The sequence below is a fragment of the Cornus florida genome, unplaced genomic scaffold, assembly GCF_030987335.1.
Source record: "Cornus florida cultivar Cherokee Brave unplaced genomic scaffold, ASM3098733v1 CherokeeBrave_3.0.0_Hap2_Chr05, whole genome shotgun sequence".
Classification (NCBI taxonomy): Eukaryota; Viridiplantae; Streptophyta; class Magnoliopsida; order Cornales; family Cornaceae; genus Cornus; species Cornus florida.
The window spans coordinates 81,361,885-81,376,192 of NW_026775575.1; the positions used below are offsets into that span (position 1 = coordinate 81,361,885).

The following is a 14,308-nucleotide window of genomic DNA, read 5'->3' on the forward strand; positions in this document are numbered from 1 at the left end:
AAAGTATGTAAAATGCCATGAATTAGAAATGTGAGAATGCAATATTGTGTAAAAATTCATGTTTTAAACATATTTAATTGATGTGGATGATATGTACGAAAATTTTATATTGTCATAGCATTGAAGGAATTATATAATTCATGCATTACCATTGGGAAAGTAAAGGGAAAAGTTTATTTTAAAAATAAACGAAATTGTTTATGGGAAAATATTTTCAAAGATGTTTGCGAAAACTGGACGTCTAGGAGGCGCCTAGTGGTCCGTGTTGTTAGTGTAGTCTAGAAGGGAGTATGGTTGAGCTAACTAGGCCGAATGCGACGCCTTGGAAGTGCCTCGTGGTTGTGGATAGTTAGTCAACCCTTCATTCGTAACGCCTTGGAGGTGCCTTGGGTCAGATTGCACTAACAATTTGGAAGTTGAAACGGCATCGTTTCAGAAATGGGGAGAGACATTGCATGGCATGACATTGCATTGGCATATATTGTATATTTGGTGGTTAGACGACTTGCGTATGTATTTGTTGATATCACGTTGCTTTACTTGCTTTCCCCGAGGCATAATCCCATTTACTTGTATTCTATTCCTTGTATGGATTCATGGGGTTATAAGAGGTGTGTCTTAGACACTTCCCATTGAGTGGTTGGCTTACCCTATTTTATTATTAGCATTTTTTAGGATACGAAAGGGAAGTGGCGGACGACGCTCCTTCACAGTTTTTTTTTTTGACGGGTCAGTGGACTGTTTTGACATATTTTGTAACTATGATCCCATTTTTATTATTGTTATTATTATGTATTGACATAAGAAAGGACGGTAGTGTCCTTAGTTGACCTCGAGTTTGGATAAGGATCTGGTTAGCGATTTGGACCGTCGGGTTCAGGTCGTTACACTTCCGTAAGGATGTTTCATTTATCCATTCCCCTCTCATTTCCATCCAAATTTCTTCCATCCTACCAAACAGAGCATTAGTGACTAGTACTCCTTTTGATTACAATTTCACACCCTAGGATGAACAGATTTCTGTATTGCTTTAGGTCATTGGTTAACACAAATAATCGTAATAGATTGTAGCATGCCTCTTCTTCTATTTAAGGATTTAAATATTAAAGTTACACCCTTTCGCTAAGAGCATCAGGTATCATTTTGTAAATATAGAGAGCCAGCTCATTAGGCTCGAGAAGTACTTTATTGCTCTAGTTGTATGGATGACAAGGTATCACCAATTGATTAAATACTAATATGAAGTGATTGAAACCACTAAAGTAAAACAATTTTACTTATGTGACAAGATATAATTAGTTAATAGCACGAACGACGTAGTATAATCGGTGCAAAAAAGTCTCTCTTTGGACTAACTCGTGGCTCTTCATATTTGGCTCGGTTGGTTCTCCATATATATTTTAATTTGTTTTCGAGAGGGAAAGAGGGAGTGAGAGAAAGAGGAAGAAATGGAGGAAGTGGGACTTGCATTTAATTTGTTTTGCAAGCACATCGTCCTATAGTCTTTTTAGAGGTATTTTTAGCTTTTTCAGGTGCAAGAAATTTTTACATGATTTGAAACTGACTACATAGTCATGACTAATCACACGATACCATACAAGTATTTAACCCAAAAAAAAAAAAATTAATAATAATAATACTTTTAGTTAGGTGGTGCGAATCACAACATATCTCTCACCCTATTGTGTACCAAGTCTTTTTCTCGGGCCCATAAAATATGTAAATTATGTGAAGAATAATGATAAGGGGGCCGAATTGCATCCCCCGAACAAACAACCGAATACGACGTGGCCAAGCCACGTCAGATTCTAAAAACCCAGAATAAATACCTAAAAAAAAAAATAATAATAATAAGGGAAATTGATGGAGGTCATGGAGCTACGGATTGTGTGAAGATACGCTAAAGAAGTGGGTATGCATAGAGATAAATATATATATATATATACACTCACATACAAATTTACATATATACTGAAAGCAGATCATAGATGTTCATGGATTCTTCCTCAATTTTCTGTCTACGGTTCTGGTGTATATATTTCTCTCTTAGATTTCACAAAATCGAAGGGATACAGAGCAATAAGCATTTTTCCTCTCTTCGATCACCGTATTTTGCATATACAGTCCTAATCTTCTATTTGAATCTAAATAAGCCTTAATTTGAATTTTTTCTGAAAAAATGTGGAGATTTCCATTGCTAATTCTGATTTAGAGATGGAAGTGATATCTTAAAAGAAGCACAAACTTTATCATATAAACTGTATAAATACCAGGAGCTACTACTGTAATACCATGATTTTTGAATTGATTCAATTTTGTAAAATCAAAGAAAGAAAGAGATTACTAGAATCTAAGAAAGAGAAGAATCTATCAACCGAAGATGAAGAGACTAGAGAGAGGAATTTGGGGAGAGAAAATCAAAAGAGAGAGTTTGACTTTTCCATGTCTTCTAGCGGTGTTTAGGAATTATGAAGATGACGTGGTTGTTAAATCAGGTTTGGCACCTTTTCGGGTGTTAGTGTTCCATTTTTGTATCACCACTCTTATGTGAAAGGACAAAAGAGATAAAAGTAAAGTGAAAGTCAAACAAGAATAGATCCGAGCTTGTAACAGCCAAATTAATTAGCCCCAACAAAACAAATAAATAGTTAAATTAAATAGAATAAATAGGCCAACATAAATAGTCCCCATATAAAACTTATGCAATAAAGAAGTTTAATGCATGTAAATGGAATGGTTATATTAATTTGCTGCAAAGCATTATCTATGTCAAATAAGCACACAACCCACGTGAGCTTGCAGCCCAAACTAAACCTTACTACAAATGAACTGCTATATATCACATAAAATAATTCAAAAACCAGTCTTTGGATATCTAACTTTCCTGATTCAATCTGTTCAGTTTAAAGCTCTACAATCTCATAATGTCACCTACCAATGCCTTTAGAAGAGACACTATTCAACTTTTATCCCATAAATTGATCATTAATGGAAGGTTATGCAAATCTCTGGCTATTTCAGGACTAGTCCTATATGTAATCTACAATATTTTCTTGTTTATCCTGCATCCCTGCTGCCTCTCCTCCTCAGCCCTCTTCGACGACAACTCGAGGCACAGACGGTCTCAGTATGCCAATACACTTAACTCTGCTACTACTACTAATATTAGCCATCTTGTTTTTGGAATAGTTGGCTCAACAACTACATGGAGGAACAAGAAAGGTTACATTGACGCATGGTGGCAACCAAACTTAACCAGGGGATATCTTTTTTTAGACAGACCGCCTACGGATGAGTTGCTTCCATGGCCTTCATCATCTCCCCCTTTTCGGGTTTCTGAAGACACCTCCAGGTACAAAGAGTATGACAAGCACGCGATGCCATTTGCCATTCGAATGTTACGCGTGATTCAGGAGACATTTGAGGCAGAAAACAGAGGAGGAGTGAGATGGTATGTCATGGCAGACGATGACACACTACTTGTTATTGATAATTTAGTTGACGTTTTGAAAAAGTATGATCACACCAAGTACTACTACATTGGTACCAATTCGGAATGTGTTTCGTCGAATTTTCATAACTCTTTTGAGATGGCGTTTGGGGGAGCTGGATATGCTTTGAGTTACCCTCTTGCTGAGGCATTGGCGAAGAATTTAGATCTATGCATAAAGAGATACCCATCTTTGTATGGGAGTGACCATATTTTACAGTCATGTCTTGCTGATTTTGGAGTTTCTCTAACTCAGGAAAAGGGGTTCCATCAGGTAAATAAATTATTCGCCTGTTTGGTTCTGTTTTCGAAAAATTATTTTCAGAAATTATAAAAGACAGTAAAAATAGGTCTTTTCTTAATTAAGTTTTCATGAAACAATTTTCGAAAAACTACAACTTGAACAAACAGACCCTGTGTTTTTGGATAACCATCTACCATATGAAATGTATATATCCCTAGCTCTTTGGCTTGCCTTCAGTTTGAAAAATTAATTATTCACCTATTTGGTCCGGTTATCAGAAAACTGTTTCAGAAACTATAAAAGTTAATGGAAATAGGACTTCAGAAAACTGTTTTCAGAAACTAGGTCTTTTCTTAATTGAGTTCTCATGAAACAATTTTAGGAAAACTGCAACTTAAACAAAATACCCTATGCTTTTGGATAACCATTTACCATATGAAATATATATATCCCTAGCTCTTTGGCTTGCCTTCAGTTTGAAACTAATTATTTACCTATTTGGATTGATTTTCAGAAAACTGTTTTCGAAAAACTATAAAAAAAAAAAGTGAAAATAGATCTTTTTTTTTAATTGGCCTTAAGAGATCACAAATTAACAAGCTCCATTGATGTTTGTCATTGCAGATTGATCTACGCCGCAACATATTAGGTCTTCTCTCAGCTCATCCACATTCTCCTTTCCTCTCCCTCCACCACCTTGATTTTGTAGACCCCTTATTCCCCTCCATGAACCGGCACCAATCAGTAAACCACCTCATGGAAGCTGCAAAAGCCGATGCATCTAGGTTGCTGCAACAATCAGTCTGCTACCACAAGCAAAGGAACTGGACATTGTCCATATCATGGGGCTATACTGCTCAAATCTATGAGAAAATCTTCCCTCCAAGCATTCTACATAGACCTCTCGCGACATTTGGTCCGTTGAGGATGGATGCAAGACCGCCTTACATGTTCAGCACTCGGTTTCTCGACATCCACAATGGTTCTTGTGAAGCTCCCCATCTTTTCTTCTTTGATTCAGTGCAGAAAATCAGAAGAAACCACATTGTTACAAGATATACCCGAAAATGGCCACGCAGATTACCAGCTTGTTCATTAAGTGGCAGTCATTCTGCTGATCACATCTCCATGATTCATGTCCTTTCACCTATAATGAAGCATAACATTGGGGTAAGTGCATTCAAATTACCAATTTTTTTTTTTTTTGGAAAATGCCTGCAACAGGTCCTATATATTTTCTTTTCATATTGGGGAAAATGCTATATTTTTTTATTTTTTATTTTTTCCAATTTAGGATTCATCAGGTTTTTCATCAAAGACCTCTTACTAATCTTAACTTTTCATCTTCTCTCTTTTATTTATTTATTTATTTATTTTTTTGTCCTTAGTGTTCATCATTTGATTCTTATATAGCAATGTAGGCACGTAACTATTGTGTTCTACCATTACAAGTTCTTGTTACTAATTTAGACTTGGAATTATGAACTAAGATACATAAATACTATATAAAAGAAATTATTATTATTTTTGTCTGAAAAATATATAAATTAAAGTTTCATTATATATGAAAGCAATATTGGTGATACATAACAGAGCCTTAATTGAATTGTATGTTTATATGTTTATTATGCATATTCTTGATTTTGCATGCAGGTAGGGAGTAGAAGAGAATGCTGTGATGTAGAACAAGTGGCTGACATGAATATCACTGTCAAGCTTAGGGCTTGCATGAAAGATGAAATAGTGGCCTGAATTCAATTTCATTTACCTACATACATGCCTAAAGTTCTAGAGACGTATTTATTTTTGTCAAATTAGAAAAAGTTTTCGAATATATCACTCCCAATTTGACTATGAATATATACCCCCACCCCCGGCCTTCTCTCTATTTTTTGTAAAATTAGAAAAATTAAATGGATAAAATTATTTTTGATCAGTACTCTCTAATCCTGCTCCTACATGGGTTCCATTGTAAATGGAGAAATTCTCTTGAATAATTCATTGTAATCAGCTATTTTTAATTGAAAATTATTAGGGTACAAGGGATTACATCTCTCCCATCTCTCTTTAGTTAGTGTCAAGTCAACAGTTTTAGCACTACAACACCTCTTCATATATATATATATATATATATATATATATTCACAATATTGACTGTTAACAAAAAAAAAAATTATTTAATGATTCAGAATTAGAAGATTTCGGCCAATCAAAATATGTCATGTCCCTAAAAAGTCGAATAAAACTAACATATTTATAATCCCAAACAATCTAAAACGTCTCTAATACTCAACCTTCTCTTTAGAGAAAATGAAATTATATTATTTCTCGTCCTCTTATGGCCTCTTTGGCTCAGGAGTTGATTTGTGTGGTCAACCCTTAGACTTAGAGTTCAAGAATTGATAGAGAGAGAAGAGAGAAAAATCATACTGTATGTTTAAGCTAATAACCATTGACGACACCTTTTAAATTTTATTTAACCAAAACAATTAATTCAAATGAAGGTATTTTTATCATCTAATTTACAATGACAAAAAAAAAAAAAAAAAAAAAAAAAAAATCTAATTTACATGCTTATTCTTAAAAACGTTTTTTTTTATCATTTCATCATCATAAATGACCAAAAATTAATTGGACCCCCAGTGGTGAACAATACATATATTTGATTTACTTTCCATAAATATATATATATTTAGTTATCCTTTACATAAACAGAAAATTAGTTGGTGTCTCACAACCACCTTACCTTCTGTCATTTGGAGTCAAGAAAACCCTTAGAATAACCAGGAATTAACACTTCCCCAACCTTCACAGATTTTAATGGCTACTTATTTTTGGCATATATAACCAACCCTTATGAGATAAAAATAACTTGTCATATATGCTGTAAGTTGTAACTATGATTTATATCCAAGCAAACAACTGTCAGACAACTGTGACTTCTTTTCATCCAAACTCAAAAATTCCAAACTAATTGTGTCTTCCCCATATAAATTATAAATCCTCAGCTCCATTTTCAAAATGAATTAGAATCAAACATTCATTTTAGTTTACAAGTTATTGGGTACATCTCAATACAATGGCTGTGACTAAGAGGGCAGTGATGACAATGGCATTGTTGTGTGCGCTGCTCGTCTTGTCACAGGCCAAAGGGCGCGGCAGCGACGCGGCGGCGGCGAAGGCAAAATGCATGTCACAATGCTACTTTGAATGCTTGCAGATCAAGATTTTCACTCTGAACGAATGCAAGAAAGAGTGCAGATGTGCTTGCAAGAATGTTAGTCGCGGAATTAGGGGAGGATGTGGTCAAACTAGAGATGTAGCTGATTTAGACATGTGATTATACTTGTAATCTCATTTTTGTCCTTTTATTATTTGTTTTCATTTTCAGTTTTGTTTGACGAATGAGTTTTTATTCATGGTTACAAAAAAATAAAAAATAAAAAGGTTACATTGATGCATGGTCACTTTAGTTTTATTTCCTTCCCAATGTGTTTAGTTTTATGCATCTTGCAGGAGCCCAATTTGTTGAGCATAAGAGAATTTATATTGGAGTTTACTATGAAGTTTTTAAATGTATAAGAAGTAAACAACATATAATGTTATGTTTGGAAGTATCGAATCAGTGCTTCGTATTTAAAATTGAAAAAAAAATTAGTTTAAAATTTATATTAAATTTTTAAAAATTCCAAATTCAAAAAGCCACCAAACATAGCAATACTTTATTTTAAGAATTTGAAATCTTCAATTGTTTATTTATATATTTTTTTCTCAGGCTAGAAGTAGAAAAGAATGCTGCAATGGTATAAAAGATGAGACAGTGGTATGAATTTCATACCAAAATTTAATTAGTCACTTTACATTCGCGCTCCAATTAAGTCTTGGCCCTCCATTCACAAATATTTTTTTAAAAAATAAAATTACAAAAAAATCCTTACTCCACGCAATGGTTTGTTTTTACGTACATTTTTTATGTCAAAATTGCCCTCAAACTCTAGTGGAATACACCTTCTCTTGGATTATCTGTTTCTACGATTCTAATCGCCCTTAAACTCTCGTGAAATTTGCTTTCTCTTAAACCTTCTTTGTTTTGCGTGGATGCTAGTGAAAGAAAATGAATGGAATGATTAATTACGATTCTCTTATCCGTTGTAAGCCATCAAAATGATTACTAATTTTTTTTTTTTTGGAACGGTTAAATGACATCTAATTTAATTTAGTAATCCTTTGGACTCATCACATCTCTCTCTATCTACACCGTACCAGTTTCCAGAGCTTCCGTAGCTTTCTTTCCGTCAAAAGTAAACCCTATAAAGCTTAAAACTCAACATCCTATTCACACACAGAAACACACACACACACATATATATTTGCATATGTATTTGTGTTTTTGATTTGATACTTTGAATTCAAATTAGTAGAGAATGCGAGTGAAGGAAATGCATCCAATGTGTTGTATCTCGCCGCCGAGCTGGTGCTGTCGAGAACCGATTCATGCTTGTTCGAGGAGGAGATGGTTCTTAAGGAGCTTTTTAGAAAAAATATATATATATATATATATTACTTGGTCAACTTAAATCAATTCAAGGATATTTTTGTAATTTTATTTTAGAAGAAAAGGTGTATATCAACACCCATTTAGTTATTTACTTATTAATTATGACTAAGTAGCAAATTTTTCAAAATTTTACTTCCAAGTGGCAAATTATACTCACAATATACGGTTTATTTATTGTGTTTATAACATAAATATTTATCGGCTGACTACCAGTAACCAACTATTAAGCACTTGGTCATTTATTCTAATTGAATTGGTTTAGCTTAAGAAGCATTTAGTTAAATGGGTTACAACTGACTAATTTAGTAATTTTCATTGGGCCATGGTCAGAAAACATATAATGGACTGTTTAGAAGAGTTGAAACCGTGAAACCAACTCTATAATTTATGGGTAAAATGAGAAAAACACTTATAATATTTTAAATTTGGGCAAATAACACTCAACTTTTATTTTGAATATATAAGTCCATTTTTAAAAAAATGGGCAAAGAATGGCTTAATTCATATAATATGTCAGAAAATCACATTTAAGTAACAAATTTTCTAAACTTTCCTTTTAGTCTCCCCAAAATACCATTAAAGTTTTTTTTACATATAAACACACAATTTCATTTTTGGTTAGGATACTTTGATCATTTTACATTATTTTTGTCTTTCACTTTTTTTTTTTTTTTATATACATAAGTGTACTTTAGTGAGTTTAGTCTTTTAATCACTCCAGTAACAAGAGGCTCTTATCTACACTAAAAATAAAAATTAAGGACTTTTAATAACCCATAGGGTGTTTATGGCTCGCAATCCATATTTTATTGATTGGATTGGATTAAGATTTACACAAATGGAATTGAATTAAAGGAATGTTCGGCTGCATGCAATTGAAGTTTTGGAATTGAAACGGATGGAATTTGAAAAAAAATAATTAAGAAAATTGAACCAAAACTTTCTCAAATTCACAAATTATAATTTCAATGCTCAAATTTGATGCAGCCAAACGCACCCTAAATTTAATATCGGACTTGTGAGACCCGACATTAACTTCCGATCCATCGGATGGATGTAATGGCTGAAAAGCCAGATTGTTCAACTTTTATGTTTCTCTTCCATTTGTGAAGTCAATATAAACTCAAAAGCTAGCTATTGAGTACATCATACAGGGGACATTCCCCATAAAATTATAAGTTCGATCACAACCACGTCTAAAACCCTAAACCCACCGGTCAACAAAACAAAGTAGACCAAAAAGTAACAAAGAAGCCCAAACACTGAGGGAAGCAACAAACAAACTTCCAGCTGAAAGGGAGAATAAAGATAATATACTGTACGTGACTGGAAAAGTATAAAAAAAATACACATATACATGCACACTTCACATCATCTTTGTGAGACTACCCATTGCAATCAACAGAATTAGAGGAAGTAGTGAATGACCAAATTAAAAACGAGGACCTCAGAACAGTTACACATCTCTCCATTCTCTTTGAATACAACATAACTGGTAACCATTTTACCTTTTTGCCCCCGCCGGACTTGAACCCCTTCTCTCCTCGAGGTTATCATGTGTGGTATTTTTTTAAGTTTCCAAGAGATTTTATTTTGAGTAAATTCAGTTAGGTGATTTATCATAGTGTTGAGTAAAAATAGACAAATCTGCAACTCTTTGTTTAATTCATGTCATTTACATGCATTTAGAGAGATGCTACTACTACAAAAGTTACCATATATAATTTACTATTAAGAAATAGTACTTACAATATTTTCCATCATTTCATTTCACTGCTTTCATGGAAAGCTGTTATTCCAAGATTTAGTCTCTGTATAGAAGACCTTGTAATCCTTACACATCTTGAACCTATATTTTTTTATTGAATACTTTTCTTACGTACGAGGTCTGTTAGACAGAGACTAGAGAAACTTTCGTGTTCTCCTTTTTTAGAGGGAGTATCTTGAAGAAGATTTACCTAAGGTAGAAGAATGGTGTGTCCACAAATAAAAGGAAGATGCTTGGACTATATACCATCCTTCACTCTAAATATAAACTGATGCTTTAAACCATGAAGATGACAGTAGCCATATCCAGATGCTGCCGATAAAACCAGTAATGTTGAGCCATGTACAAATTGCTTTATGCAGAAATTGTCTTATTTAAGAGCATATGGAATAATGGAAATGAAAATCTAGAACTAAGCAAAAAATATCAGTGTACGTGTTGCTGAAGGAAATATTTTTTTTTTGGAATGAATCTGACCGGATCCCCTCCTTTGGAGGAGATCCTGTGCCTTTGTCCTGTGGTGGATGTAGATGGCTAGCTAGTGCAACACGCCACAAGCTAGTACGTACGACACGCTACAAGCGATGTAAAATTGTTAATTACATAAGCAATGTGAGTTGTTGCATAAGCGATGTGATGGGAACATGATAGCGCACTCTACGGAGTGGCACTGGAGGGGATCCACATTTTTTGTTGGAATACTGGATTGCTCTTGTCATTTCAAAAGTTGAAATGGAACACAAATATGTTAACACACTAATTTGGTAAGCTAGCTTAATTATGAAAAAGAAAATCCATAGTCCTTTACAAGAAGGAAAATTAAAATTTATGATGCATTTCTTTGTAAGGATCGACAACCGAAAACCATCCCAGAATAAGTGATGCATTGCATCATATTGAGGGGGATCAATCAATTGATGACTCGTTCTAACAAAGTTCATATTACTTCGATCCCATTCTATTATTTTTTCCAAAAAGGAAAAATAAAGAAGAAGAAGAAGTACGTGGCAAGAATATAGGGATACTAAGGGAAGTAAAGAATATTCATTCTAAAACGAGCTCACTTGAATTATGAAAAAATAATTCTCACATTCATGCAAAATAAAGTCCGTCATTGCCACGAGGATTGTTCTTGTTAGTGTGTGTGTGTGTGTCTGGTGGATAGGTTAATATATCACAGAATTAAACAATTATTCTCCACTCAAACCTCATAAATTAGCAAGTCTGTCATTATGACATGAAATTCAAACGAAATTTTAAACATTAATGATCAATTCTTCTCTAAAGGGTATTGGATCAAATGATCACAAATAAAGGTTATAACTCTCTTTAAATAAATAAATGAAGGTTTAATCAACAAATAAAATGATATGACCAGAATGTCAAATTCTGATACTTGTGGACAGATATCAAATGGAAAAGAAAATAGAACAAGAACCATAAGACTAAACCAAGACAACCTTTAATTGTTCATGGTTAATTAGGAACACCATAAAAATTCATAAAAAGATAGTAAGAGATTTTGTAAGAGAGGTAGATTTGGGTAACTGGTGATAGCAATACAGCGAAACTTGGATTCAAAAGAACTTTTTAGTAGCCGGTGATTCTTGAGGCTCATTCCCCAACCTAAGCTCAAGGTCCAACTCTGGTCCAGATGAACAATGGCTCGACGAAAACCCCTCTTTAGTTTCCACAGCGACGTGAACGCTCAGCTTCTGATCAGCAGTATTTGATGTTGTTTCAGCAAAAAGTGGCAGCTTCCGATGCTCTCCCACATGGATTTCATCTCTTTTAGTAGCATCATCATTTTCAGAAGATGACATCCATGGCCACTTGGTTGTGACTTTTTCTTCAGTAGTAGTACTGGACATGAATTTCAATGGCTGAATTGCGTCTGTGTTAGGGATTAGTACTACCGGAGGACACAAAGAAGTGGTCTTTGGGATGTCAAGTAGTACTGCTTGTTGAGCTTCGTTCGCGGCTTGCTTGAGCTTGGCCTTGTATTTCCTGTGGATATTCATGTGGCCTCCCAGTGCCTGTGCATTAGAGAACCCTCTCTTGCAAAAAGAGCATTGGTATGATCTAGCAGCAGCTTGGCTTGGAACCTGTTCATCTGAGGTGCACTTCACTGCCTGATCAGAATTTTCTAGGGCAACCGGATTTTCTAGGGCAGCCGGATCATTCTCCATCCTTGATCAATCTGTGTGTGTGTGTGTGTGTTTGCAGAGAGAGAGAGAGAGAGATGGTCAACTGACTGCTAAGATGATATATATTTTTAGTGAGGGGGAAGATGTGTGTATACTGTATAGCTGCAGGCCAAGCTGTGTTCTCTAGATGAATGTTTCTAGACAGTTTTACATACATAATTACCTAATTAGCCAAACACTTTTCCTTTATTTTATAATTTATCTCCGTGCATCTTAAAACGGCCATTTCATACAAAATAATGTCAAAGTTATGTTTACTCTCCTAACTTTTTCTTTATCGTACATTATACTGGTACAGATGTAATCAGCATTGAATAATGACCTTTTTAAAAAAAACAAAACTTAGAAAAATTGGTTATCTAGGGCACCATCTATTCTAACTAGCTATTTAATATTAAGTTAAAAACAAGGTGGACAATTGGTTACTTTGTCTCAATACAAGGCAAAAAAACAGTTCACTGCTGCACGCTTGGATTAATGTTGTTCAAACTTAATTATATTAATGTGAATTACAATGCCAGTGTCTTTCTTTAATCATCAGAGTCTCAAACTTTGAACTGTAGATATATATATATATATATATATATATATATATATATAGGGTTCACTAACTAGCTTCCTTAGGTTCCATTTCCGTCGTTCAGAAACAAACAGTGGCCTAATTTTTTTTTGATTCCTGGCCTGATTTTTCCCCACTAACTTAAGACCGCTGAACAAACTTGGTTGACAAAGATGGTTTATCCACCGCTTATACAGAGGCTTGTCGACCATTTCACAAACTCACACCATATAGGAACACTCGGTTATTTAAAATTTATTATTATTATAATAATTATTATTATTCAGTAAGTTATCAGTTGTATATATCATAAACTGTACCTAGCAAAAAAAAAAGGATCATCAGATTAAGTATATCCAAAATAAAAAATAAAACCCATTAAAATATATATATATGATACCATTTGGAAATTTCTTCATTGTTCGTCTGATCCATAAACGACTGACGGCTTTCATATTGCATATATAATAACGCTCTTTTTTTCTTTTTTTCCCTTCAGATTGGTAAAGTCATTCATTATGATTATGGGTAGTGAGCGAAAAAAAATCCCTATGATATGTATATATGTATATAGAGTGTATAATCTCCTGTACATTATAAAAAGTTCTTAAAATTCAAATATATATATATATATATTTTAAGGGTATTATTAGAAGAGAAAATAGTATTTTCGAAATTTTATATCTTAAAATATCATGTGTAATGCACATAACTAAATTTGTAACGAAACAGCCACCTCAAACCCCCTTTTTTGATCATTTTTTCTAACTTAACTCACTTATATAAATAAAACATAAAAAATAAAAAATAAAAGTTATGGGTGATATTTGTCCAAAATTTAAATATTAGGTGTGTTTTTTTCACTTTGTCTGCCTGTAATTAATATTTGTTATTAATTGATATGGCTATTATTGTGATAAGAGTATTTGTTGACCACTATGTATTAGAGTTACACAAAATTACTATCTAGAGATTATTAATGTTTGATATTATTTGATGAGAGTACCGTGAGATTATTGCATTGTGATTCAAAGGTTGCGTGTATGATAAGAAAAAAAGAACCTCCAATTTTCAAATGAAGAATGAGCATATTAATTAAAAATTTTAATCCTTAAAATACTAATACAGACTCGTGCACTGAGTTACTTGTAACATGCATCCCCAAATTTATTGGCATGTGTATAAGTGTATTACTGTATACATGAAATATCCCTAAAGACGCTACCATAATCCTTCTGTCATGATCACCCAAAATATTGTTTAATTCCAATAGTACCCTTCGACGTTTTCTTTGGCCGCCCGTGCAGCATAGTTATTCCTTAATCCCACTCACAACGTTCCAAAATCTAAAATAAAAAGTCCTAGTTAGCTGCATTCGTAATAGAACTGTGAATAGAGCTTGTTGTGGTCAAACCTGAATTCATAGTGAGTGCCAACAGTAAATTGAAGTTGGCAAGATCCAAAACACCACCCCCGCCAGCT

At 33.7% G+C, this 14,308-nt stretch overlaps 2 protein-coding genes across 2 annotated transcripts; one reads left to right on the top strand and one right to left on the bottom strand.

The window, feature by feature from the left end:
* Nucleotides 1-2,924: 2,924 nt before the first annotated feature.
* On the top strand, nucleotides 2,925-5,729 carry LOC132309556 (uncharacterized). The gene is made up of 3 exons (XM_059807850.1): nucleotides 2,925-3,764; nucleotides 4,359-4,904; nucleotides 5,388-5,729. Exons 1-3 carry the CDS (start codon nucleotides 2,925-2,927, stop codon nucleotides 5,484-5,486), a joined length of 1,485 nt encoding a protein of 494 aa, XP_059663833.1. The 3' UTR covers nucleotides 5,487-5,729.
* A 5,908-nt stretch (nucleotides 5,730-11,637) lies between these two features.
* Nucleotides 11,638-12,249, bottom strand: LOC132309557 (transcriptional regulator TAC1-like). The gene has a single exon (XM_059807851.1). The coding sequence runs from the start codon at nucleotides 12,247-12,249 to the stop codon at nucleotides 11,638-11,640; it is 612 nt and encodes a 203-aa protein (XP_059663834.1).
* Between the last annotated feature and the right edge of the window lie 2,059 nt (nucleotides 12,250-14,308).